Source organism: Lygodium microphyllum, chromosome 5 (genome assembly GCF_053477565.2).
Source record: "Lygodium microphyllum isolate KBCC chromosome 5, Lygodium_microphyllum_v1.1.10, whole genome shotgun sequence".
NCBI classification, from domain to species: Eukaryota; Viridiplantae; Streptophyta; class Polypodiopsida; order Schizaeales; family Lygodiaceae; genus Lygodium; species Lygodium microphyllum.
Window position 1 is genome coordinate 6,289,877 of NC_141139.1, and position 24,964 is coordinate 6,314,840.

Sequence of the window (24,964 nt, forward strand, 5' to 3'; positions counted from 1 at the left end):
CCAATACATTGTTGGTACACTCTTATTGAATCATACTTGACTCTGCTCTCTAACTCTCTCTCTTCAGTCGTCAAACTCTCACGCTCACTCCTCCTCGAACTTCTATCACTCTCAGCTGAGCTCCCCAACAAGACTCACAAAGCCAGATTATCATGTGACATGTCTATTTCTCATGAGCTCAACTCATCTAGCAAAACCAAACCATAGCATAGCATAACCAAGCATAAACCATGACTAAACATATGTTGTTGTCTATTGAACCAGATGTAAACCATTGAAAACTTAGCATAATCTGACCATAAGCTAATCACTTGCTGATCTGAGAACTCATCACAAACTATTGCAAATGTGACCCCAAACTGATCATAAACAAATTGCAAAAAACTGATCAGCAATCAATGCAAAAACTAATACGAAACTAATCACAAAGTGACCATAAACAGTTCTCAAGTTGATCAAAAGCTGAGCTGAAACTTATCAGAATTTCTCTCAAAATTAAGGCAAATTTCACGCTAAATTAATCATAAACAAAGGTATAGTTCCAGTGCCCGAGTGAAACTCATACTCATCTACATACATCTCACAATGACTAGTACACTGCGTAGTGATCTCATGGCAAACATACTCTCAGCACAATACCTTGGATGCATGCTAAATACATCCAAGATCCACTACATACGAGAGTTGTCCATAACTGAAGGAGTGGAAGTGCTACCTCCCCCTTGAGCATCAGACAATGCTCCGCACCCTTGCTCTACTAAACCCAACGGAGCCTGAGCTAATGTCGGCTCTAACTGAAAAGCATCTAGATAAAGCTGCAACAATTGAGGATGGTCTACCAAGTCATCCTCTTCCATCCATTTAGCATCCATTTGTGAATAATCTGAAATTTCACGGAGTATCTCTTGGAAACTTTACCTTTGACTTTTTTTTCCTTATGTGTCAAAATCTGCTCAAGTACCAAAATCTCATCCAGCTCCTCAACCTCAAGCTGAATTTCAGCAAACAATAATATCCTATGGCACATCACCATGAAAAGGCCTCAATAAACTAACATGAAAGGCATTATGTATCCACCAATGTGGAGGTAATTTCAGCCAATATGCCACATCGCTAATCTTCTCCAACACCTGTAAGGGCCCATAGTATCTCATACTCAATTTCGATTACAATCTTTCTCTTCCTCTCATCTTTTTCAACCTTGCCTTTTCAAAATGCAACAATACATAATCACTCTCTGCAAACTGCAAAGCACATCTCAGTCAATTAGCTGCCCTCTTTTGCTTTTCTTGCGATCTCTGAAGTGCATATTTCATCTTTGCATAGGCTACATCCAAGTTTTCCACATAATGATCAACCTCAAAGATCTTATTCTTAGTTTGCAGTATAGGTGGTACCTTCTTACCACCCTCAACCACCTCAATTGGAGCTTTGCCCGTAGAACTATGCACTAAGTTGTTGTAAGCAAACTCAACCAAGGGCAAATACTGCTCCCACTGTGACTTGTGGTCTGAAACATAGCACCTCAAAAGATCTAACACTCTGGAATTTGCTTCCTCAAACTGACAATCTATCTACAGATGGAAGGATGATGAGAATTTCAGTGTGGTATCCATATTCTCAAACAAGCCCTTCCAAAATAAACTAGTCATCTGGGGGTCTCGATCACTAATGATCGACTCTAGCATACCATGATACTTAAAGATGTGCTGCAAAAACAATCGTGCCATATAATCAACCTTTATTTTCTTCCTGACCCGAATGAATGGACTTGTTTGCTAAACCTGCAAATGATAGTCCATATCCTATCATTCCCTGAAGATGTCTTAGAAAGCTCAAAAATAAATTGGCAAGGGCTGCAATAAACCCGGCATCTTTTGCCTATCATGCTTTACCTTTTGGTATACGATACATGTCTTAACAAATTGTTCTACATCATGCCTCAAAACTGGCCAATAAAATAAATGCTCCACTACCTTGACCTTGGCATTAATACGCCTGTGTCATGCATACAGAGGAATATGACTTTCAGTGATAACTCTAGGCCTTAAATTCTTTGTGACACATAATTGTCCATGCATCATCAGAAATCCATCTAAAACTACCTCAAAGTTTGATGGTGTATCTGCATCAAAAACTACCTAAAAGTTTGATGGTCTATCTGCATCAAAAACTACCTCAAAGTTTGATGGTCTATCTACACTGTAAAATCAACCTCCAACAAATAGTGTTCTACATTGGAGAAGGTTACCAAACCCGCGGATCTATCTGCATGTACGCGGGTTTGCTGATCTGGAGTCATCTTTTCCTTCAATTTCAGCAAACCCACGTACATACTTCCTGTAGTAAGAACATAAACCCAAGAAGGTGCGGATCTCATGCACGTTCTTCAAAGGTGGCCATAATCGTATTGCTTCAACCTTTGCAAAGTCCATGTGAATACCATCAACCGATACAATATGCCCCAAAAAGTGGATTTCATGCAAAAAGACTTTACTTTTCTTGTCATTAATAACTAACCTATGGTCACGCAATTGATTGAACACAATATCCAAGTGTTTTCTATGCTCCGCCTCGTTCTTTGAATAGACAATCATGCCATCAAAGAAAGTGCCCATAAATCCTCTATGTGGCCTGAAGATACGATCCATCATTTGATTAAAAGTGACAGAAGCATTCGTAAGTCCAAAAGGCATAATAAGAAACTCATACAATCCAAAAGATATTCTAAAAGTTGTCTTAGGTACATCTTCTGGACTAATGCGTATCTAATGATACCCACTTTTCAAATCTATACGGCTAAATATGATTGTCCCTTGCAATCTATCCATAACATCACCGATCCAAGGAATCGAAAAGAGATTCTTTATTGTGATCTTGTTTAGAGCACGATAATCAATGCACATACGCCATAAACCATCCTTTTTGTGCACCAAAAGCACTAGAGAATAAAAAGGAGATGAGCTGGGCTGAATCAACCCTTTTTCTAGCAGCTCGTTTACCTGAGTCATAATCTCCTCCTGTTAGGCTACACTGACCCTGTAGGGTGGCTTTTTAGGTGGGCTACTTCCAGGGATAAGATCTATGCCATGATCTTCTGGCCTTTCAGGCGGTAGCTGCCCTAGAAGTGACTGAGAGACGCAATCAACATACATTTTCAAAAATGATATGCGATCCTTATCTAACTTAGACATGTCCCTAACATTCTCACTATCATCTTTATCCTTAGTAAAAACCAAGTACGCTGAAAGATAATTTTTTATTACTTTAGAAATGATAGCTACAAATACAACAGGAACAGATTCACCTTTTAACTTTACATCAAGTGTGAGTACCTTTCTCTATGCTGAATAGTGATCTTTTTTGCACGAGAATCAATCACTACATGCATACGGTGATACCATGGCATATACCAAGCAATACATCACAACCCTCAAGTGGAGCAATGAAAAATTGTTTGATGTCCACATACCTTTGTATGTGCAAGCGAAGCTTTCCAATGAGCGGTGTGACAGGCTCTGAATGGCCTTTACATGCCATTCCAACTTTCCCCATGGTTCCCATCTCATCCTCTCTGATGCCTAGACCAGAGGCCATGTCAATAGAGATGAAGTTGACTCATTTATATCAAAACCAACGCCAAAAAGAGCATTTGCATGACCAACGTTCATTCCTTGAGCCTCATAAGCATTCGGAGATGCAGATACAGTAACAAACATGCTACTTTGTGCCCCATGCATCAAGCCAATGCTACCATACATAGGGTTTTGCATATTTCCAACCATACCCGAATACATTGAGCCTCGCACTCCATGCATTGGTTGCTACATACCATAGGGATTTGTGCCATACATTCCCGTATACGGTCCTTGTCCAACCATAGCATGAAAATTCTTGCTTCCACCAAAATATCTTGGCTACCCCAACATAGCATTCATGCTTGGCTGTCCAAAATCGATTGGATTGGCACTTCCGCGATGGCCTTGCATTTGCATTCCTTGCCCCGTAGTAGGGGCCAACTATATTATAGAAGAAGTCTTCTTCTTGCCTTTGTTGTCCTTCTTTGGAGCATTCAAAAATCGGGTAAATTGAGGATCATTTACCGATTCAGTAAAGAGATTCGTTGCCGTCCTCATCCGATTCTTGAATTGGTCATCAAATTCTTCTTCACTTTGTTGGTCATCAGCCTCCTTATGCCCGGAAGACTGAATCTTGCCCAACAGTAACATTTGCAGCTTGTTATCCATGGTTTGAGCCTTGTCCAAGGTCACACATTGCATTTCCTTCATTCCCATGTGAAACTTCAAAATCGGATAAATTGAGGATCATTTGCCAATTCAGCAAAGAGATTTGCTGCCATCCTCATCCGATTCTTGAACTCGTCATCAAATTTCTCTTCACTTTACTGGTCATCAACCAATTCAGTAAAAGAGATTTCTTGCCGTCCTTATCCGATTCTTAAACTGGTCATCAAATTCCTCTTCACTTTGCTCGTCATCAGCCTCCTTATGCCCATGTGAAACTTCATATTGAGAGGCATCATTACTGCTTGAGTCCATCTCACTGTATGAAGACATATTGCTGTAATTTCTCAGCTGAGAGTAAAAATCAGCACTAGCACAAAGCTTTAGCTTGCAACCAGGTGCCTTCGGCCCACCAAATCAAGGGATTGCGTGGTATCCCGGCAATGGAACCATGAAACCAGCCTTCCTCCTTGGATAGGGTGGTAAATCCTTGATTACAACTTAAGTACAGTAGTAAACAATAAATGCAAATCTGAAAATACAAATTTACCTACTGATCTTCGACAATGCACACCCGATTGGCCCCAAAATTGGTGCCCCTTTCGATATTTCTTTAGCTTTATTGAAGAAAAAGTTGATTTACAATGGGATTTTCCAATCCCTTTCAGTATTTCAGCTCCCCTTGCTGTCCAAAGTGACCAGCAAGTCTTCAATCTATTTTGCCCCTTGATTCGGGCACTCAATTGGCTTTCACCTGTTAGCAGAGTATTTGTCAGCTCATGTGTGAGTCTGAGCTTGATCTGGGTTGGGCATTTTTATTAGGTATTTTAGGTATTTTTCTGGTGTGGCATTTTATGCCAGTTGGACATTTTATGCACCAGTCGGCCAGCATTAATGCTGTCCGACCAGCATTATTGCTCCCCACTTTTTCAGCCTATTTATACTCAGTGGCTCCTCCTCAGTCAGTCACTTCATTTCACCATCTGCAGACTCTGTGGAGAGAGGAGTCAGTGCCAGTGCCCACGCAGCCAGTGACTCACTGTTGTATGCGACTGTCTCGTATTCAGATATATGGATTCCATTTCCCGTGCATATATCTGAGTTCTCATCTGTATCGTGTTCTTTTCTTTTCTCTTTTTTGTCTTGTGTTTCAGCAGTTTATTTCAGCACATGTTTATGCTTCCACCGCTGCTCCACTTCTGACATGGTATCAGTTTTCAGGATTTGTGTTTCTGCTGTGTTTTATTGCTGATTTCAGGACTGTTTAGTACCCCTACTGATCTGACGATTGCTGTTGCAGCCAGGCGACCTGTTTTGGGGCTGTTTTCAGCCTGCGTTTTTTGCAGTTTTGCCATCGCCTGCTGCCTCCGCACCCTCTGCTGCCTACGTTTTTCATCTGCAGCTGCTGGCGACAGTTTTTCTACCTGTTTTCTCCAGTTTACAGCCTGCGTTTTGTTGATTCAGCATCTCTCGTGGCTGGGTGGCTGTTCCTTCAGGCTGTTTTCTCTGTTTTTGGCAGTTTTTGACTGATTTTTTGACTTTCTGCAGCAGCTTTTGTCTTCTATAGAACTCTCATTTTCTGTAGTCTGTGTTTGTGTTTTGGCTGTGTTTCCTCTCTAAATTCCATCTCTTCTCTACTTCTCTTCTTATCCTCTCCATATGGCTCCTCCGTGCACTTCCACTGATGATAAGTTACATGGACCTGATTATCTCACATGGAGTGCTGTCATGAAAGCTTGGTTTGTGCAGAAGCGGTTATGGTACATCGTCTTTGGAGCTATTGCTCGACCTCTCCGTCCTTTTCCTCTTCCTGAAGACTTTGATGAGGATAACCATGAGGAAGCGGTGCTCACATGGGACTCGGACGATGCCCGTGCTTACTCGGCGTTGCTTCGCTGTATTTCTAAAGCGGTCTTACCGGCGGTTACCTCCTGTAGGACGTCTCCTGAAGTATGGCAGAAGTTACAGCAGATGTACGAGGCACCTTCCACCATGCGGGCTGTCACACTTTATGGCCAGCTCCAGCAGATGAAGTTTGAGCCGAAAGATACTATTCAGTCTTTTCTTCTTCGTGTTACGCAGGTACAGGACCAGCTTCGGCACATGCAATCTGCTCTTTCCGAGGTGCATCTTGTCGGGACGGTTCTCTACAAGCTCCCCCCAGAGTTTGATGGAGTGGCCAATGCTTTGCGGGCGCAGACATCATCGACTCCTGTCAGTTTTACACATATGACCTCGATGCTTCTTGAGCATGAGCCATCCTTGAGATTACAGGGGCGGCTTCCGGCACATTATGGAGGTGAGGCTTATGTAGCTTCAGAGAGGGGTGACGGGAAGAAGAAGTCGAAGGCCCAATGTTACCACTGTGGCAAGAAGGGACATTTGCGGAAGGACTGCAAGAAGTTAGCGGCTTCCAAGAAGAAGGAGCAGAAGACGAAGCGGGATGTTGACTCTACCGATGAGTCCTCTCCTTCATCAGACTCCGACTCCGATCCTCCGACCAAGGTGAAGTCCAAGGCGCGGAAGGGATCCTCTTCTTCGGATCGCGGGAAGGGCTTGGTGGCCCCTTCCTCGGCTGCTTTCTAGTGGTGGTGATGAGGTCATCCCTTACGACTCTCTTGTGCCAGAGAGGGAGTGTGAGCGGGTGTTTAGATGGGGCAGCCGCGCCTCATCTATACTTTTATACAGGTGCACAGGTTCCAGAGAGGGATATCCCTGACGCATCGAATTCAGTCTGGCGGAATCAAATCCTGGAGCTGGGATTGACATCCAGGTTCATGATGAGCTGGTTATCTGACAGAGAGCGGGAGGCTTTCGTCTGGAGCTCACATGAGGGGACACTTTGGCGGTCTGGCCAAAGGAGGGGCCTCCATGGTCACATATGTTCAGAGGCATTTTTGACAGGATGGTCTTGTATGCTACTGTGAGACATTGGTGATGGACACAGAGACATGCTATGATCTTCTCTATTTTCAGGTGTTTGGTACGATCAACATCGACATCAGGTTCTCTCCGAGGCACCTTGGTGGTGGCTTGATCACCCACTGCTTGGGTATCCATGGTTCTACTTGGTGGTTCTATAGTTTCTGATCCCTTTTCATTGTACTATTGTATTGTATCAGATCACTCATGATCTGAGAGAGGGTGTTAGCAGAGTATTTGTCAGCTCATGTGTAAGTCTGAGCTTGATCTGGGTTGGGCATTTTTATTAGGTATTTTAGGTATTTTTCTGGTGTGGCATTTTATGCCAGTGGGACATTTTATGCACCAGTCGGCCAGCATTAATGCTGTCCGACCAGCATTATTGCTCCCCACTTTTTCAGCCTATTTATACTCAGTGGCTCCTCCTCAGTCAGACACATCATCTTCACCATCTACAAACTCTGTGGAGAGAGGAGCCAGTGCCAGTGCCCACGCAGCCAGTGACTCACTGTTGTATGCGACTGTCTCGTATTCAGATATATGGATTCCATTTCCCGTGCATACATCTGAGTTCTCATTTGTATCGTGTTCTTTTCTTTTCTCTTTTTGTCTTGTGTTTCAGCAGTTTATTTCAGCACATGTTTATGCTTCCACCGCTGCTCCACTTCTGACATCACCCACTTCATAGACGATGGAAATTTCTGGCACGCTTCCCGAGGCTGCTGCTAAACCCTAATTTCTACTATAAATTAGGATTGATAGTAGAGAAATTTGCAATTTCTCAACCTCCAAGGATCCAAATGCTAAGATCTTCGAAGCAAGGCTGTAAAATGACTGGGAGATGAGAGGGAAAGTTGTAGAGAGAGAAAATTCAAAGTTATGTCGCAAAGAATGACTGAAAATCAGTCAAGTGCACCTGCTGCCCCGCCACAGCAACATGTAGATGCAAAGAACTGAAGAAAATCAGTCATTTACTACTGCTGCCCTGCCTCAACAACCTGTAGATGCTGTCTCCTGCTGTTGATTGGTCTTCTTTTGCCCCTAGCTGCCCAAAAAGGTTCTCCAATGGCTGCAAATCAAACCAGCAACCTCCCCTCCCTCTCTCTTACAGGCTAAACTTATAAAAATGTCTTTCTGCAACCCCTAAAGACGTTGTTCAGTCTTGCATCCCAAATTTTTGACAAGTGGCAGCCTTCCCAAATGGTTTTTCCAACATTTTCCATAATTAAATATTAATTTTAAGCTTTTAAATACTGAAAATTAATCTAATAATTATTTATGCCCTGAAAAAAAATGTAACCGGCCAACAATTAAATTGGCTAAGCAACTTCCATTCCCGAGTGTATCTACGCCATCTTTGATCATTAGATTGGTGTTAGGTACCATTAAACGTCACTTCTCTAATGTCACCAATTGACACTTATGGCCAAATGGATGCCCTAGGCCAACAACTGGCACCAGATACCACCAAGTACCTGTGCGGCATAACTTATAGTAACTTTTGCCTTTGACATCCCGTGATTTCTTTGAGTCTCGCGCTCGTAAATTATCTTTAACCCCAGTTGCATCTCACATGTGCAACATTTACTTAATCATGTGATTAAAAATTAATCCACATGTTAAGTGAGGTTTCAAAAATACATGTCTTCATGACACCAGCTATTTACAGGTAGCCTCTATTTGGACCAGATTATATTTTTCTCTTTTCCTTGGCAAGTGCTCCATTGGTTGCTGCAATCTTCTCTCTATCCGACATGGACAGCATGCTGGATATTCTTGTCTCCATCACCATCACCATCATTGTCACTGTTGTCATCATTTCAACCTGATCTAGTGCCCTCATTGATGCCTCAGGCAACGTGCAAGGTTTGATCGGTCCACTCCATTGTATTCAGCACTCTTCAATCAGTGCAAATTTCTCTCTTTCATCTCTTGCTGTCCCTCTCTCTCTCTCTCTTTGTTTCTTTCTTGGCTCTTCTTGCATTTCTTGGCTTAGCAAAAACAATTCACGGCTGCCACATTGTCTTGTGAAGCTAAATACAAGGTAGCTTTCACTATTGCAGTTGAATGTGTATGAGTGAGACGTTGGTTGGCTGATCTTGATGTATCTGTCATGGAGCCTACTTCTTTGTTTACTAACAGTCAGAGTATCGTTGTAGTGGCACGGTACCTAGTGTTTCATGAACGTATGAAACACATTGAGATACATTATCACTTTGTGAAAGAGAGGCTACATACAGGAGATATTAGCCTTGTCTATTGTCCTACCAAAAACAATGTGGCAAACATCTTCACCAAAGCTCTTCCTCGCAGCAAATTTGAAGCATTTCGCAATGCTTTAAATTTGATCTCCTTTGGTGGATGATCCTTGTATGCTGATCACTTATCACTCGAGGGGGGTTCGTTGGATTTTACTCATGTCTACAATCACACAAGTATATCAGTAATCCACACGTAAGACACTGACCGCCCCAAGTAGAAAACATAGATTTTCAGCCATCTGCCCTTTGCTGAAAACAGACTTTTTGCATTCTATTGCTTCATATGATATACACGGACCATCTACAATCCTTCTATTGTGCAGGTGTAGCTAATTTCCACCATTTGAGACCATCAACAACAAAACACAGATTTTTGTGGGTGTTGCAAATGTCTTATCACTAGTTCAATGGCTTTGATGACTTTGACGAGGAAATCTCTCATCACTCCTCAAAAAGGGGGTGTCATCGCGGCAAAGATCGCAGATTCCAACCCCATTCTAAAAGGGAACCCTTCTCTTGCACGGTCACACAAATCAGAGCAGCCATCTGCTCCCCCTCTTTCAATATCTCCCACAAGGCTCATCCTTCTAGCCCTCGAATGCCTATGATGGCACCATCAATACAAGTGTCTATTCTTCGCGAAGATCGGAGATTCCAACCCCATTCTAAAAGGAAATCCTTCTCTTGCACGGTCACACAAATGAGAGCAGCCACCTCCTCCCCCTCTTTATCAAAGTAGCCATCTCCTCCCCCTCTTTTGATATCTCCCACAAGCCCCATCCTAGCCCTCGGATGCCTATGATGGCATCATCAATACAAGTGCTTGTTCTTCCTTCTCTACCCAAAGAAAACCGTTTGGACGGATCAAATTATTCACTTTGTTCCTCCAAGGTGAAATGTATACTTCACATTGCACACTTTCGATCTTTGGAAGTTTGTTACCCATCCTACTCCCAGCCCATGGAGGATCCCACATTGGGATCGATGATGCATCATGTGACCCCATGCTATCACCTCAATTCTAGAGCTCAATCTTTCCTCTTTATGAGCTTATAGCGTTCTATCCCAGTCCATATACGCACATTGCAACAAGCGGCAAAAGTGTAGACAAAGCTTGCTTCTTTGTGCCATTTGACTTTTCCCACTAGACTACTCTTGAGAAGAAATTATGAATGCTCACTATTGACGAGTCTCCTTCCATGAAGGATCGCATCAACAAGTTGAGGATATGGGAGGTGAGCTTTCTTCCCTTGCCAAGATCATCTCTTCGAAGGATATGGCCACAACTCTGTTTACTCAGTTTCCGTCTGCAAAATACGATGTCTTCTACACCACCTTCTTACATCGAGAACACGAGAGGCTCTTCTATGTGAGGAGCTTGCCTTGCTTGTCTTGGAGCATGACACCATGTGAGAGTGCCCAATGGAAGAGAACTATGAACATGGAAAAAAAGAGAGAGACAGAGACAACAAGAGATCAAAGAAAGAAATCCGCACAGACTGATGAAGAATGTTGAATACAAAGGAGTCGACTGATCAATCCCTACACACAGCCCGAGGCATCAATGAGGGCACCGGATCAGGCTGAAATGATGACAGCAGCACCGACAGTGATGAAGACAATGATGATGACGGAGACACAGAATATCCATCTTGTGGTCTGAGCCAGAGAAGGAGGAGACTGCTGCAGCAACCAACAAAGCACTTGCCAGAGAATATAATCTACCCCAAATAGAGGCCAGCTATAAATAGCTGCAATCAGCCAAAACTGGCTGACCAGCTTCTAGTTGACCTGTTCCAGCCTAGGTGACTGCATTGATGCAATCAGCAGCACATAAAAAATGGTAAAATGCTGATGTGGCAGTTGATGCAAGCGCAAGCTCTTGGGGAAGGCTGGATACTAATTGACACGGAAGCAAAGGCTGAAAACTGACTAACAAACACTCCTAAACCACCTGAAAGAAGAAATACAAACTCTAAAATGAGGTGCCTTGTCCATCAAAACACATGAAAGACCTGTCAGAGCTCCTAATGTCCCCGTTTGACTCAGACTGAGGTTCACACATAGGAGATGACAGTGCATAACAAACATGATAGTTAACACCCCCTCTCAAATCCTAGATGTGGCGGAAGGCCAAAGAAGATGCAGATCTAAGGGTGATAAGAAGAGTGCCAATGCCAATGAAGTCCATCAATGTAGACCGCTAATGAAAAAGCTCATCACAATCCTGGGAATCCCCTCTAAACACTAGGGGCCAAGGAATCCATTGCTACATCACCGATATCGTCCCCCTTTGAAAGGTATGGGAGGTACTGTTAGCAAAGTATTTGTCAGCTCATGTGTGAGTCTGAGCTTGATCTGGGCTGGGCATTTTTATTAGGTATTTTAGGTTTTTTCTAGTGTGGCATTTTATGCCAGTGGAGCATTTTATGCACCAGTCGGCCAGCTTTAATGCTGTCCGACCAGCATTATTGCTCCCCACTTTTTCAGCCTATTTATACTCAGTGGCTCCTCCTCAGTCAGTCACTTCATTTCACCATCTGTAGACTCTGTGGAGAGAGGAGCCAGTGCTAGTGCCCACGCAGCCAGTGACTCACTGTTGTATGCGACTGTCTCGTGTTCAGATATATGGATTCCATTTCCCGTGCATACATCTCAGTTCTCATCTGTATCGTGTTCTTTTCTTTTTCTCTTTTTGTCTTGTGTTTCAGCAGTTTATTTCAGCACATGTTTATGCTTCCACCGCTGCTCCACTTCTGACATGGTATCAGTTTTCAGGATTTGTGTTTCTACTGTGTTTTCTTGCTGATTTCAGGACTGTTTTGTACCCGTGCTGATCAGACGACTGCTGTCGTAGCCAAGAGACCTGTTTTGGGGCTGTTTTCAGCCTGCGTTTTTTGCAGTTTTGCCATCGCCTGCTGCCTACGCACCCTCTGCTGCCTGCGTTTTTCATCTGCAACTGCTGGCGACAGTTTTCTACCTGTTTTTCTGCAGCTTACAGTCTGCGTTTTGCTGATTCAGCGTCTCTCGTGGCTGGGTGACTGTTACTTCAGGCCGTTTTTGCTGTTTTTGGCAGTTTTTGACTGATTTTTTGACTTTCTGCAGCAGCTTTTGTCTTCTATTGATCAGATTTTGGGTTATATTGCATGTGAACTCTCATTTTCTACAGTCTGTGCTTGTGTTTTGGCTGTGTTTCCTCTCTCAATTCCATCTCTTCTCTACTTCTCTTCTTATCCTCTCCATATGGCTCCTCCGTGCACTTCCATTGATGATAAGTTACATGGACCTGATTATCTCACATGGAGTGCTGTCATGAAAGCTTGGTTTGTGCAGAAGCGGTTATGGTACATCGTCTGTGGAGCTATTCCTCGACCTCTCCGTCCTTTTCTTCTTCCTAAAGATTTTGATGAGGACAACCATGCGACATCCTTGAGATTACAGGGGCGGCTTCCGGCACATTATGGAGGTGAGGCTTATGTAGCTTCAGAGAGGGGTGACGGGAAGAAGAAGTCGAAGGCCCAGTGTTACCACTGTGGCAAGAAGGGACATTTGCGGAAGGACTGCAAGAAGTTAGCGGCTTCCAGGAAGAAGGAGCAGAAGACGAAGCGGGATGCTGACTCTACCGATGAGTCCTCTCCTTCATAAAACTCCGACTCCGATCCTCCGACCAAGGTGAAGTCCAAGGCGCGGAAGGGATCCTCTTCTTTGGATCGCGGGAAGGGCTTGGTGGCCCCTTCCTCGGCTGCTTTCTAGTGGTGGTGATGAGGTCATCCCTCACGACTCTCTTGTGCCAGAGAGGGAGTGTGAGCGGGTGTTTAGATGGGGCAGCCGCGCCTCATCTATACTTTTATACAGGTGCACAGGTTCCAGAGAGGGATGTCCCTGACGCATCGATTTTAGTCTGGCGGAATCAAATCCTGGAGCTGGGATTGACATCCAGGTTCACGATGAGCTGGTTATCTGACAGAGAGCGGGAGGCTTTCGTCTGGAGCTCACATGAGGGGATACTTTGGCGGTCTAGCCAAAGGCAGGGACTCCATGGTCACCTATGTTCAGAGGCATTTTTGACAGGCTGGTCTTGTATGCTACTGCGAGACATTTGTGATGGACACAGAGACATGCTATGATCTTCTCTATTTTCAGGTGTTTGGTACGATCGACATCGACATCAGGTTCTCTCCGAGACACCTTGGTGGTGGCTTGATCACCCACTGCTTGGGTATCCATGGTTCTACTTGGTGGTTCTATGTTGTATAGTTTCTAATCCCTTTTCATTGTACTATTGTATTGTATCAGATCACTCATGATCTGAGAGAGGGTGTTAGCAGAGTATTTGTCAGCTCATGTGTGAGTCTGAGCTTGATCTGGGCTGGGCATTTTTATTAGGTATTTTAGGTTTTTTCTGGTGTGGCATTTTATGCCAGTGGAGCATTTTATGCACCAGTCGGCCAGCTTTAATGCTGTCCGACCAGCATTATTGCTCCCCACTTTTTCAGCCTATTTATACTCAGTGGCTCCTCCTCAGTCAGTCACTTCATTTCACCATCTGTAGACTCTGTGGAGAGAGGAGCCAGTGCCAGTGCCCACGCAGCCAGTGACTCACTGTTGTATGCGACTGTCTCGTGTTCAGATATATGGATTCCATTTCCCGTGCATACATCTGAGTTCTCATCTGTATCGTGTTCTTTTCTTTTTCTCTTTTTGTCTTGTGTTTCAGCAGTTTATTTCAGCACATGTTTATGCTTCCACCGCTGCTCCACTTCTGACAGGTACAAGGGAACCACCAGAGGAGAGGGGGGATGGGAAGAAACCTGTGAAATAGACGCTACATAAGCAAGAATGGGTGTAGCAACAGGCAAATGCCTCAAAGGACCTCGTGAGAGTGCACAACGGAAGAGAACTATGAACACGCCACGGGGGGGAGCACATAGAGAGAGAGAGAGAGAGAGAGAGATGAAAGAAAGAAATCTGCACCGATTGAAGAACAATGTTGAATACAAAGGAGTGGTCTGATCGGTCCGTACATGCAACCCAAGGTAGTGGTGAGGGCACCGAATCAGGCTAAAATGATAACAGCAGCACCAATGGTGACAAAGACAATGACAGTGACAAAGACAGAGAATATCCATCCTGCTGTCTAGGCCGAAGATGGAGGAGACTGCTGCAGCAACCAATGGAGCCCCTCCAAGGAAAAGTGAAGAATACAATCTGCCCCAAATAGAGGCCATCTATAAGTAGTTGGAATCAGCCAAAACTGGCCAACCATCTGCTGGCCAATTTGTGCTAGCCTGGCCAACTACTAATGCAGTAGGCAGCACATTAAAAACAGAAAAAATGTTGATGTGCCAGCTGATGCAAGCGCAAGCTCCTGGGGAAGGCTGGATACTGTCTAACAAGGCTACACAAGTTGGAAACCGATTGATATAAACATTCCTAAACCGATTGAAAGAAGAAATGTAAACTCTAAAATGAGATGTCCCCCAACGTCAAAGCACATGAAAGACATATCAAAGCTCCTAATGTCCCCATCTAACCCAGACTGAGGCTCACAAGCAAGAGATGGCAGTGCATGACAAACATGATTACTAGCACATCGTACGGAGAGATGTAGTTTTTGATGAGAGGAACATTGTGCAACCTTTTGCACCAAACTCAAGCAAGTTCCTCAGGACACCATTGCAGATAGTGCCTTCTGAGCTGGGTCTACTGCCCACTCCTAACCTTTCGGCAGACTCTTCAACCCCCAAGCCCCTAGACCCACCACACATAGTGAATTGCAGCACAATGCATGTATACTTGAGACCACAGTCAGCATATGGTGCTCCTGCTGTATGTGAAACAGGCCATTCTTTACACTAACTGCTGCATAGTGGTTTCTCCTTATAGGATCGCTATTGTAACATGTTTGAGGGCTTTGTCTCTTAGTCAACCTCCTACTAACCAAGAGAACCCTCAACCGATCTATTTCTGAAATGTTTTAGCTATCATGTCCTGGACCTAAATTGTTCATAGGATCTGTGTCAAAGACAGTAGTAAATTTATCACTGGCTGACTTACTAAAATTCTACATGTATAAAATCCACAAAATCCATGAACATAGCTAAACATGGAACAGAAATAGAGGTCAAAGCAAGAGTGGATGAGCAAACAAGCTCCAAGCACCATATTACATGCTCGCTCCAGCATTTACATGTCTTCTGCTCTTAGTTGAAAGCCATATAAAGCAAAGTTAGGTAGGCTGTAAACAGCAAGATGACTAGATAAACAGCCATTAATAATGATGTTTAACCAAAGGGCCACACCAAGGTAGCATAAAGAAATATTTGGTTGATAAAAACCACTTTGTCATCCAGATTCCAAAGACATGAACCATGTACCCCCGCAACCCAATGTACAATAGGAATTGCACACTTCAAGGTGAAATTTGGAGAGCACTAAATGAAATGGCATCATTTGCCAATAATAAGAGGAGTACAGTGGTAACAAGTTGAATAAAATCGTAGTAAATTTATAAAAATATAAGATGGAGAGCATTCACGAGGACACACTTATGGATGAACCAAGAATGGACTACAAGCGTACCTCATCCTCAGGCAAGGAAACAGTCCCCACAAGAATGGTATGAGGGGGCACCTGCACTTGATTCACAAGAAGCAGGATCACCATATAACAAATTTGTAAAGTCAAATGACCACATTTGCAAGAAGATTAAATATAACAAGAAGCAGATGGATTTGTCAGACAATGACTTACACCCTAAATCAATGTGAGCAACTGTAAAGGAAAAAGAAATACTACATTAAGAAATTTGGGAATGCCAATGTACGCATATAAGTCCAGGAACAGCTATAATCCCATTGTACACATGCACCTTAATCTGCAATCAGTGCTTACTTGCTTAACCTGTCGAAAAGCCTTCATCAGAGGATAAGGATCTGTATGTCCCACTATGAATGATGCTCGATTGTCAAAAAGTAAATTCTGTACACAAGTGTTATCAAAACCAGCAATAAGGAGATTGTCAAAGCAAGAACATTAAAAAGTTTTGAGCACAAAAGCAAAATCTTAAACTTGAAAGAGATCTTAAATTATTGCTTCTTTAAACTCCGCAAAACCTTAGACAAGGTACATGCACTCATGCAAATTGTGCTCAAAAAGAAGAGTGAACTGGATCATAGTCTCAGTTTAGAAGAGAGTGAATTCTGTCTCTAACAGTATGGATAAGCATGCCAGTATACACCATAGCTACAACTGCAATAGGCCTCTGCGGTCACCCTTGCACTCTTGCTCCTGCTGCTGTGAAAACAATGAAAATGTTGATTCCTGCCTGTGGACCCTTTTTTGCAAGGGATTATGCACTCGGGCTGTGGTAAATGGGGGTAAGACTTTCAGCAGTCAAGCTAGGTGGCCATGTTGCCATTTATCCATAGCCAAACTAAACATTGCTAATTTACTCCAGATTTTTAGCGTGTCTTATCATGCACCAGGAAGACATCAGGCCAACTTGCTAAGGTCCAAGGAAAGTGTAGAATGCCTCTATTTTGCTGCGATCAATCTAAGACTTCACAGCTAATTGATCTCAAAAAGGCACAAATGATAATGTGCCAAGACTGAGAAGCTTTAAATGCACAGTTTGCAAAAGTAAAGGTTCAAGACTCTAGTTAGATAAAAGCTAAGGTTTAAAGCACTAATTATAAATGGTTGGATAAGCCATGAAATTGGAGTGTGAGTGAGCAAGAGAGCAACGCTAGCTCTTAAGAGAGAAGGCTGCAAGCCCTGAAGAGGAGCTATCATTAAAGCGGGATGTTGACACTGATCATGCATGAAGATGCTTTCAGGCGTCAAATATCAATAAAAGAGCAAAGCAAGAGAACAAAGTACTATACACGTTCATGGAATTCTAGTTGAGCATTTAGTGAGGTAAGACTTAACCACAAAATATTTCATTCCTGAAAAATCTCACCCCTGAAACATCGCTTTTCAGAATGAAATATTTCAACATTGAGTAGGTCCTAAGTGAAACATTAAAGGAATGACAAATAACACACCTATGAAAAATATATTCAGGAAACCAGAAACCACTCAAAAAAACTGGTTTTCAAGAAAACCCCCCGAGAACAGCTTCATAGTGCCTTCTTTGGTTCCTTGACATGGAGTATAGTCAATGTCAGAGTCAATCGTAAGAACATGGAGTGGACTGGAGTTCCCTGGCCGAGATTTCTGCTTTGTCCAGTCCTAAGTATCATGGAAAGAGAGGAGAGAATAGTTCTAGTCAAATACATCCTATGACTAGTCATGGCTCAATCAACAAACAGCAAATCCATATCATAGGAAGTATGAAAAGTTGGAAAGAAACTACTTCTAGTCAAATACATCCCATGACTAGGCATGCTTTTAAGAGTACAAATATCATGAATAATTATCACTAGGTCCCTATTGTGGGTATGATGCAATGATGCAATGCAGTATACTGTGCATGAGGCAAGGGACAAGGAGAGCTCTCATGTCTACTAGGCCCCATCCACAACTCTAATACAATTCACAAGATAGACTAGGATGTGGACTCCTAATGGATAGACTATCAAAGATACCATCCACCAAATGAATTGTGTGATCCTTAAAAGCATTTACTATTCAATTACAAGTCCTAGGAGTTCGGCATCCAATGATTTGTCTGGAATGAGAAGAGACCATGGCTTCAATGATGAGGCACGAGACAAATCAAGATCCTTAAGAGATAAGGTATCTGCAAGCCATTTTGGCCTTGAATGTCTCTTTTCAAGCAGATCATAAGTGAAATGACATAATAAGCATATACTATTCTAAAAATACTAATAATATAAGCATCCATGAGCCATCAAGATATAAGTCGCAATTCAAAATTGAACAATGTCCCCATATCAAGAACTTTCAAATTTGGATAAGATTTGAGTGGGGAGTGCCCAAACTCTAAAATTTCAAAGTAAAGGCCATTTCTCTAGCTCGAATTTAAGCATATTGCTAGAATTTGACAAATCAAAATTCCACAACTAATTTTCAAATTTTGGCCTTTTTGGGCAATTTACCTATATGTAGAATTCAATCAAATATTCACAAAATTAAAATTTCCTAAATATTGGTGCCAAAATGTTGGCATGCAATCCATGCATTATTGAGGACCTAGGAGACATTGATCCATTGCAATCAAGTAAGTGGATGTTACCACCGGTTTTCCAAGGTAAAAAGTTATCCTTTTTTTAAAGGTACTCTTCTTTGTTAAAGATGAAACATATAAGCTGTTTTACCAGTTAGCCTGTCTTCTTTCTTTGCCAGTCGGTCAGCTCCTGGTTGTGGTGCTCGTGTTGTGTGCAGTCAGCCCATGTTATGGGCAGCTCCTGGTTGTGGTGCTCGTGTTGTGTGCAGTCAGCCCATGTTATGGGCAGGTCGGACAGGCCAGTTTTCTGGCAGGTCGGCCAGCATCGGACAGTATGGGCAGTTTTCTGGCAGGTCAGCCAGTTTTGATGATGGGGGGGCTATTTATAACTGTCCCCCCCTGTCAGTCTCATTCACTTCTTCTGCAGATTCCAGCACACACTCCTCCATTCCCACTCCGACATTGGTGCTATTGTCTCCAGCCTGATTTGGTGCCCTCACTGATGCTTTGGGCTGCGTGCAGGTACCACAGTTTTGTATTCAGCATTCATTACTGTCAGTGCAGATTTTCTTCCTTCGTTTTCTGCTCTCTCTTTTTTTTCGCAATTTTTCTGCTCTCTCTCTCTCTCTCAGTGTTTGTGTTTCTTCTTCCGTTGCGCACTCTCACATGGTATCATCGCCAAACTAAGAGCCCGGAGAGCCTTCCTTACTGCAGCCTTTATCTACCTTGTCCAGCCTTTGGCGGTCCATCCAAGGCTGAAACACAGCCTTGTCCAGCTTCTGGCAGTCCCTCCAAGGCTGAAACGCAGCCTTTTGTGTTTGCGTTGGGTATTCAGCACCCTTGGCAGACTAGGCGACAGTCTATTTGCAGCCATCTGCTTGTGTTTACATCAAACGCAGCTGTCTTGCAGTTGTCCTCATCATCAAAGGCAGAGGCGTCATCATCTGGAGCCCGGAGACCGTCTTCAAGGTTTCCCCAACCTGCATTTGTATTAAACACAGCCTTTTCTGGCATCCAAGTGACATAATCCACCTCCTCCTCTGGCAGACAACAGCACTTCTTGTGTCTTACAGGCATGGGCGGCTTCATTGTGACTGTTTTTTGCAGATTCTGTGGTGTTTGCAGATTCGGAAGATGTCTTACCAATTTTCAGGCTTTGATGACTCAGAGGATGAGCTTCTTTCTCATCATTCCTTTGAGCGAAGACAAGATTATCGGGAGTTTCGATGACGGGAGGAATCTCCTCGTACCCGTCCTTCTTCAGTCCATGCAGCTCAAAGGGCTCCATCTACCGTGAAGGTTCCATCGGCGAAGTCTGCTTCCGATGTCCATATGCCATCCTTCATTCCCTCGATAAAGGTGCCCATACTCCCTAGGAAGACAAGTTGGATGGTTCCAACTTTTCCCTCTGGTCGTGCAAGGTGGAGTGCATCCTCGACACCTTCAACCTATGGGAGCTGGTTTCTTCACCCATCGATCGTCCACCGGTGGATTTTTCTAATGGGGCCTCTCTGGACCGTGTAGCCTTGTGGGATCAGCTCAACTCACAAGCCCATTCCTTTCTCTTTATGAGTCTTCATGACTCAGTTCTTGTTCATGTTCACAAGTTGAAGATCCCGGCGGAAGTGTGGAAGAAGCTTGCATCTTTGTACCAACATAAGACATTTGCTCACAAGATCTCTTTGGAGAAGAAATTGCAGATGCTCAGTCTTGATGATTCTTGTTCTATACAGGAGCACATCACAAAGATGGAGGATATGAGAGGTGAGCTTGCCTCTCTAGGTCGGGTGATCTCTTCCAAGGTTATGGCAATGATTCTCTTGACTCAGCTACCATCACCTCGATTCAATGTTTTCTATACCAACCTCATCACCTCGAGGAACCGCGAGAAACTCTTATAGGAGGAGCTTTCCCCGCTTGTCTTAGAGCATGACGAGCATCTCCGAGAGGTGGGTACCAGTGGCTCTGGCTCCACCAAGGCTTTTATTGCAAGTACTAGTGGCAGGAAGAAGAAGAAGAAGCAACAGAAGGAGAAGGCTAAGAGCAAGAAGGATGTGAAGGAGAAGAAGCCCAAGTGCCCACACTATGGAAATGGCACTCATCCCAAGGAGAAGTGTTGGCAGAAGTACCCTCATCTGAAGCCTAAGGAAAAGGACTCGAAGGCGGCCCCCGCCACAACACAGTCTGCCTTTGTGCATATCTTTGTTCAGGAGGATACAACCCTAGCTTCTTCCACTTAGGAGAAGCCTTGGCTCGTAGACACAGAAGCATCTTCTCACATGACCTTTAGGAAGGATTGGCTTCAAGACATTCGTTCAAGAGGGGGCACTATCACCATTGGTAACAACTCTACAATACCTGTTCGAGGCATGGGAACTTTACTTATGTTCTCAAACAGACAGTCTTCTTCCACCAAAGTTCTTTATGCACCTGATTTGGGTTTTAACCTCTTGATTGAGCATGGTCTTACTCAGCTAGGTACCCGAGTCATTTTTACCTAGGATACCATCACAACGGAAGATGCTTCTACAGGTGATACTCTTTGGACCGGTACACAGAAGGGTGGGCTTTACAAGCTCACAGCCTTAGCTGCGAGAGTTTCCCACGAGCTTGGACTGCTTTGGCATGCTCGTTATGGGCATCCCAATCTAAGAAATGCCAATCTTTTCTATAAAACATTTAGCTATATCTGTCCAAGGATGAGTCTGTAGACAAAGAGCCTACAGAAGAGCTAATCTCAAAGCAATCATATGAAAATTAACATCCAATATAGCTGCTCCCCCCATCCTTTTAGGAGTAGTCACGTGTTTCCATGAATCACATCCACCACCTCTCTCTCTCTCTCTCTCTCTCTCTCTCTCTCTCTCTTTGAACCCCTTTGAGAGTCGAGGAAGAGGGAGACAAGGCTAGGGCACTAGGCCCGACATACATTGTGTACATGATATGCATTTCTCTTATCATCACTAGTGATATGCTTTCAAGGTTACCATTTTAAGATCACATTTTAAGCTTGCATTGGACACTAGAATTCAACTTTCTACTAACAAAAGCTAAGAATAACAAGAAAAAAAATCAACCCTTCTTTATTGTTGATCAACTGAACATCCATATGGTTGCCTTCTTGTATTCGAAATGGAAGAAAAGCTTAAAAAGAAAATACTCTAATGAACTTACAAGTCTGTTGTCTTGTAAAACAATAGTAAAATGAGAAAATTTGAGAAATTTAATGATAAAAAAGTAATGAATGACAGTAGAGACGGCTTGAACAAACTTTGGGGCTATCTTCAACTGTTACTATTTTTGGAATATCTCCCTATTTTTTAAGACTAGCATTTTTAAGTCAATCTGAGACCTCTACCTTCTAAAATTTGAAAATCTTTTATCCCTAATGTGGATATCATGTGAAAGCTCTTTTTCAATGTAAAAGCCCTTTTTCCATACATTACAAAAATATTGTTGGAGTCCTTATATGAGCTTTCTATGCAAAGATATGTACATTCTAAACTTTCAACCTACATATACACATTGAATAGACTTTTCATCATCATACCATCTTACTAATTGTAACTATCTATTTTTGTGGATCTAACCCACATTACCAAGGCATTAATCCCTTTTATGTATGCAAGTCTAACCTTAATATACTTGAGTTTTTATCAAATGCACCCAATTGGATCGGGTAAGTGGAAACATACATACTATCTTTATTCTAACCCATTGTATGAGTCCACCATACCTATGAGCACTCATCTCAATGGCCAACTTTAATGCACTTTTTTAGATATCTAGTCTAGTAAAAATAAAGGAAACAAAGCAAATAATTAATTAATTAATTGTTCTATTATATTTTGGCACACATAGCCTTAGCAACATTATATGATATCATCCCCATCACAAAAGAACCTTCGCACTATCTTTTCTTTGCCAAACAAAACTCCTAGAGTATCATGTTTATCAAGCACAACTATTTTACGATAACCCGTTGTCAACATGGCAGCAATCACATTTGGGATTTTTTTTAAGAAGTCCATCACATGGAACTTATAGTGGCATGTTAAGTCAACCAAGTACTAAAGAGCTTATACTTAGATCCTTAGACAAATATTGTGGCATAAGACTATAAATAAGGAGCACACTTTGGATAGGACAAATGCAACATTGGGATTGTTACACAATGATTTTTTTAGTAGATTGCAAGAATCACAACAATCGAAACAAACAAATAAATAAACATTGTAAGTTTTTCAATTTCTCAGCTAATATTTCAAAGACATTTAAGACTTACTAGGAATTTTTTCTCATGCAAGTTGATACACTTATAAATCTAAAGACGATGAAAAGTTTAAACCTATCTTGTGGAGTACCAAAGCTTCTTCCACAACCTCTTTGGTCTCACAAAATCTAAAATCTTAGTTACCTTCAACCAAAACTTGGGTTTCACTTTGATAACTCTTTCCATTCACCTTCAAACCTTTGCACTATGAAATAGCTCTATGAAGTTAGACAAGAAATTGACTTGAATTGGAACTACACCTTGCTAGTTTATAAGAAAAATGGTTTGCTATCAAATTGTCCAATTTGAGACTATTGTATAGTTGAAGCATTAAATTTTCAGAAATCATGAAAAACTCCTTAAACTAAGTTTCACTAGCAGTATTTGTCTTGAAATCAATATACTATCAAGATATGCTTCATATGCCATGACCAAAAGTAGGTTAGAGTTGGAAACGTACTGGACTATGGTTGCTGCTTTCAGGTACAAGAATAATAGGCTTTCCATCCACATAAATGTAGTTTAATAACTGACTGTACGTTCTTCTTAGTTTTCTGCATCTCAAGTTGATTGGTGAGCTTATGAATTTGAAAGCCATATGGCCATGCAAATTAAAAGAATGCAGAAAAGGTTTACTTTGCCTCTTCAGAATCACTTGATTTAGGCCTCACAGTTGTAAGTTGCCCTCGCCAATTTTCAAAAAACATATTCTGTTTTCAGAAATCAAATAGTAATGTAACACTTTTCATCAACTTCATACTTTTCAAAGTTATAAGCCAGGATGTAACATTATCTGGTGAAAAAGCACATGATGCAAAATACATAATGTGACAGAATACTTTATCGTTGCGTATGTACACCCATAACAGCATCTGAAAATAGGTTAATCATAAATGCAGAAACCACCAAAATAGGCTAGTCTCAGAGTAGCCATCCAATAAATCATCTCCAAGCAGGCCAATCTTCAACACAGCAACCACCAAAGATGAATGCAGGTATTTGATAGAAGGATATACATGGGCGCATGCATGATATGGTATACAACACATGGAGACATAAGGATGCACACATTTTAATGTAGGCATCATCGCATCGATACATTCAAGGTTGGATGATTGCCTGAGGACTGGCAGTTCAAATCCACATCTATGCATGCATTTTGATGTGTGTATAATCGCACCATCGCTGTCCGATGCAAAATGATTGCCTCTGAGTGAGGATACACAACGCAAAGGCAGGCAAACGTCTGTGTGTGCATGTGTAGTCACACCAACGATGGTCCAATACAAAATTATTGCCTCTAAGTGAGCATACACGACACAGGCGTGCAAATGTACGCGTACAGTTCGCATAGAAAAATGACGAGATTGTAAATGCGTGTGTGCGAGTTTGTGCTTTAGGAGCAGACACCTTGCACCTTTCAGCGTAGCTCAGGACTCCCTCTTCTTTCTTAGGTCCGGAATTTCGACGGGAAGCGCGAGAGTGCCCTGCCGAGCCATGGTTTCTTTTCTGATCAGCCGTGGCTTCCTTGAATGTTGCAAGCAATGGAATGCCGTGCCTTCTTTCAAGTGTTGCAAGAAATGAAATGAAAGCAAAGACAGGAGTACTTACTCGAGAAGGAACGATGGAAGAGGAGAAGAAACCTGCCCTTGGGCAGCAGACTGCGCGCCATCTCTGCCCAAACGGAGCAGAAAATAAAGCCCTTCGAAAACCCTGCACGGTCCAAGCTCACTTGTCTCTTTAGCTCTCGGCACAGCCCGCAAGCCAAAAAACTCAATATAAATTCTTTTACACGTGCAGCCAACGGTGGTTTGTTTTTACTCGTGCACTTTATGCTTGTCTTCCATTTATCTTTGCTGTGTTTGATCTCGTTTTTTCAATTGATAATTGATCATGCTACTATCTCACAAAGTGATGATTTCTCTTACTTTTCTATCCTCTCTCTCTCTCTCTCTCTCTCTCTTTTTATTGTCAAGATTGTGGGAGAGAAGGAAGGAGTCTCACTTGTAGCTTTCTTGCTTGCACAATGCGGGAATACACACCGAGGTGGAGGCTGAAAACAGTTTTCATTTTTTTAGTTGTGTAAGCCAAAAAGAACTCCAGTACAAAGAAATAGAAGAACCCTAAATAT

The 24,964-nt window shown here is 42.6% G+C and overlaps 1 protein-coding gene across 3 annotated transcripts in view; it reads right to left on the bottom strand.

Moving 5' to 3' along the window:
• The window catches only part of LOC148035480 (uncharacterized), a 47,338-nt gene extending 22,738 nt beyond the window's left edge, over window positions 1-24,600 (bottom strand). The window contains exons 1-6 of one of the 3 annotated variants that reach the window (XM_087677435.1): window positions 24,445-24,600; window positions 24,244-24,320; window positions 23,470-23,543; window positions 23,294-23,387; window positions 16,322-16,408; window positions 16,010-16,060 (exon numbers count right to left, since the gene is read on the bottom strand). In XM_087677435.1, coding sequence (XP_087533561.1) covers window positions 16,010-16,060; window positions 16,322-16,408; window positions 23,294-23,387; window positions 23,470-23,543; window positions 24,244-24,320; window positions 24,445-24,505 — 444 coding nt within the window. In that variant the 5' untranslated portion in view covers window positions 24,506-24,600. The remainder of the gene's footprint in view (window positions 1-16,009; window positions 16,061-16,321; window positions 16,409-23,293; window positions 23,388-23,469; window positions 23,544-24,243; window positions 24,321-24,444) is intronic. The other 2 variants (XM_087677438.1, XM_087677437.1) reach the window with 2 other exon arrangements.
• Window positions 24,601-24,964: the final 364 nt, after the last annotated feature.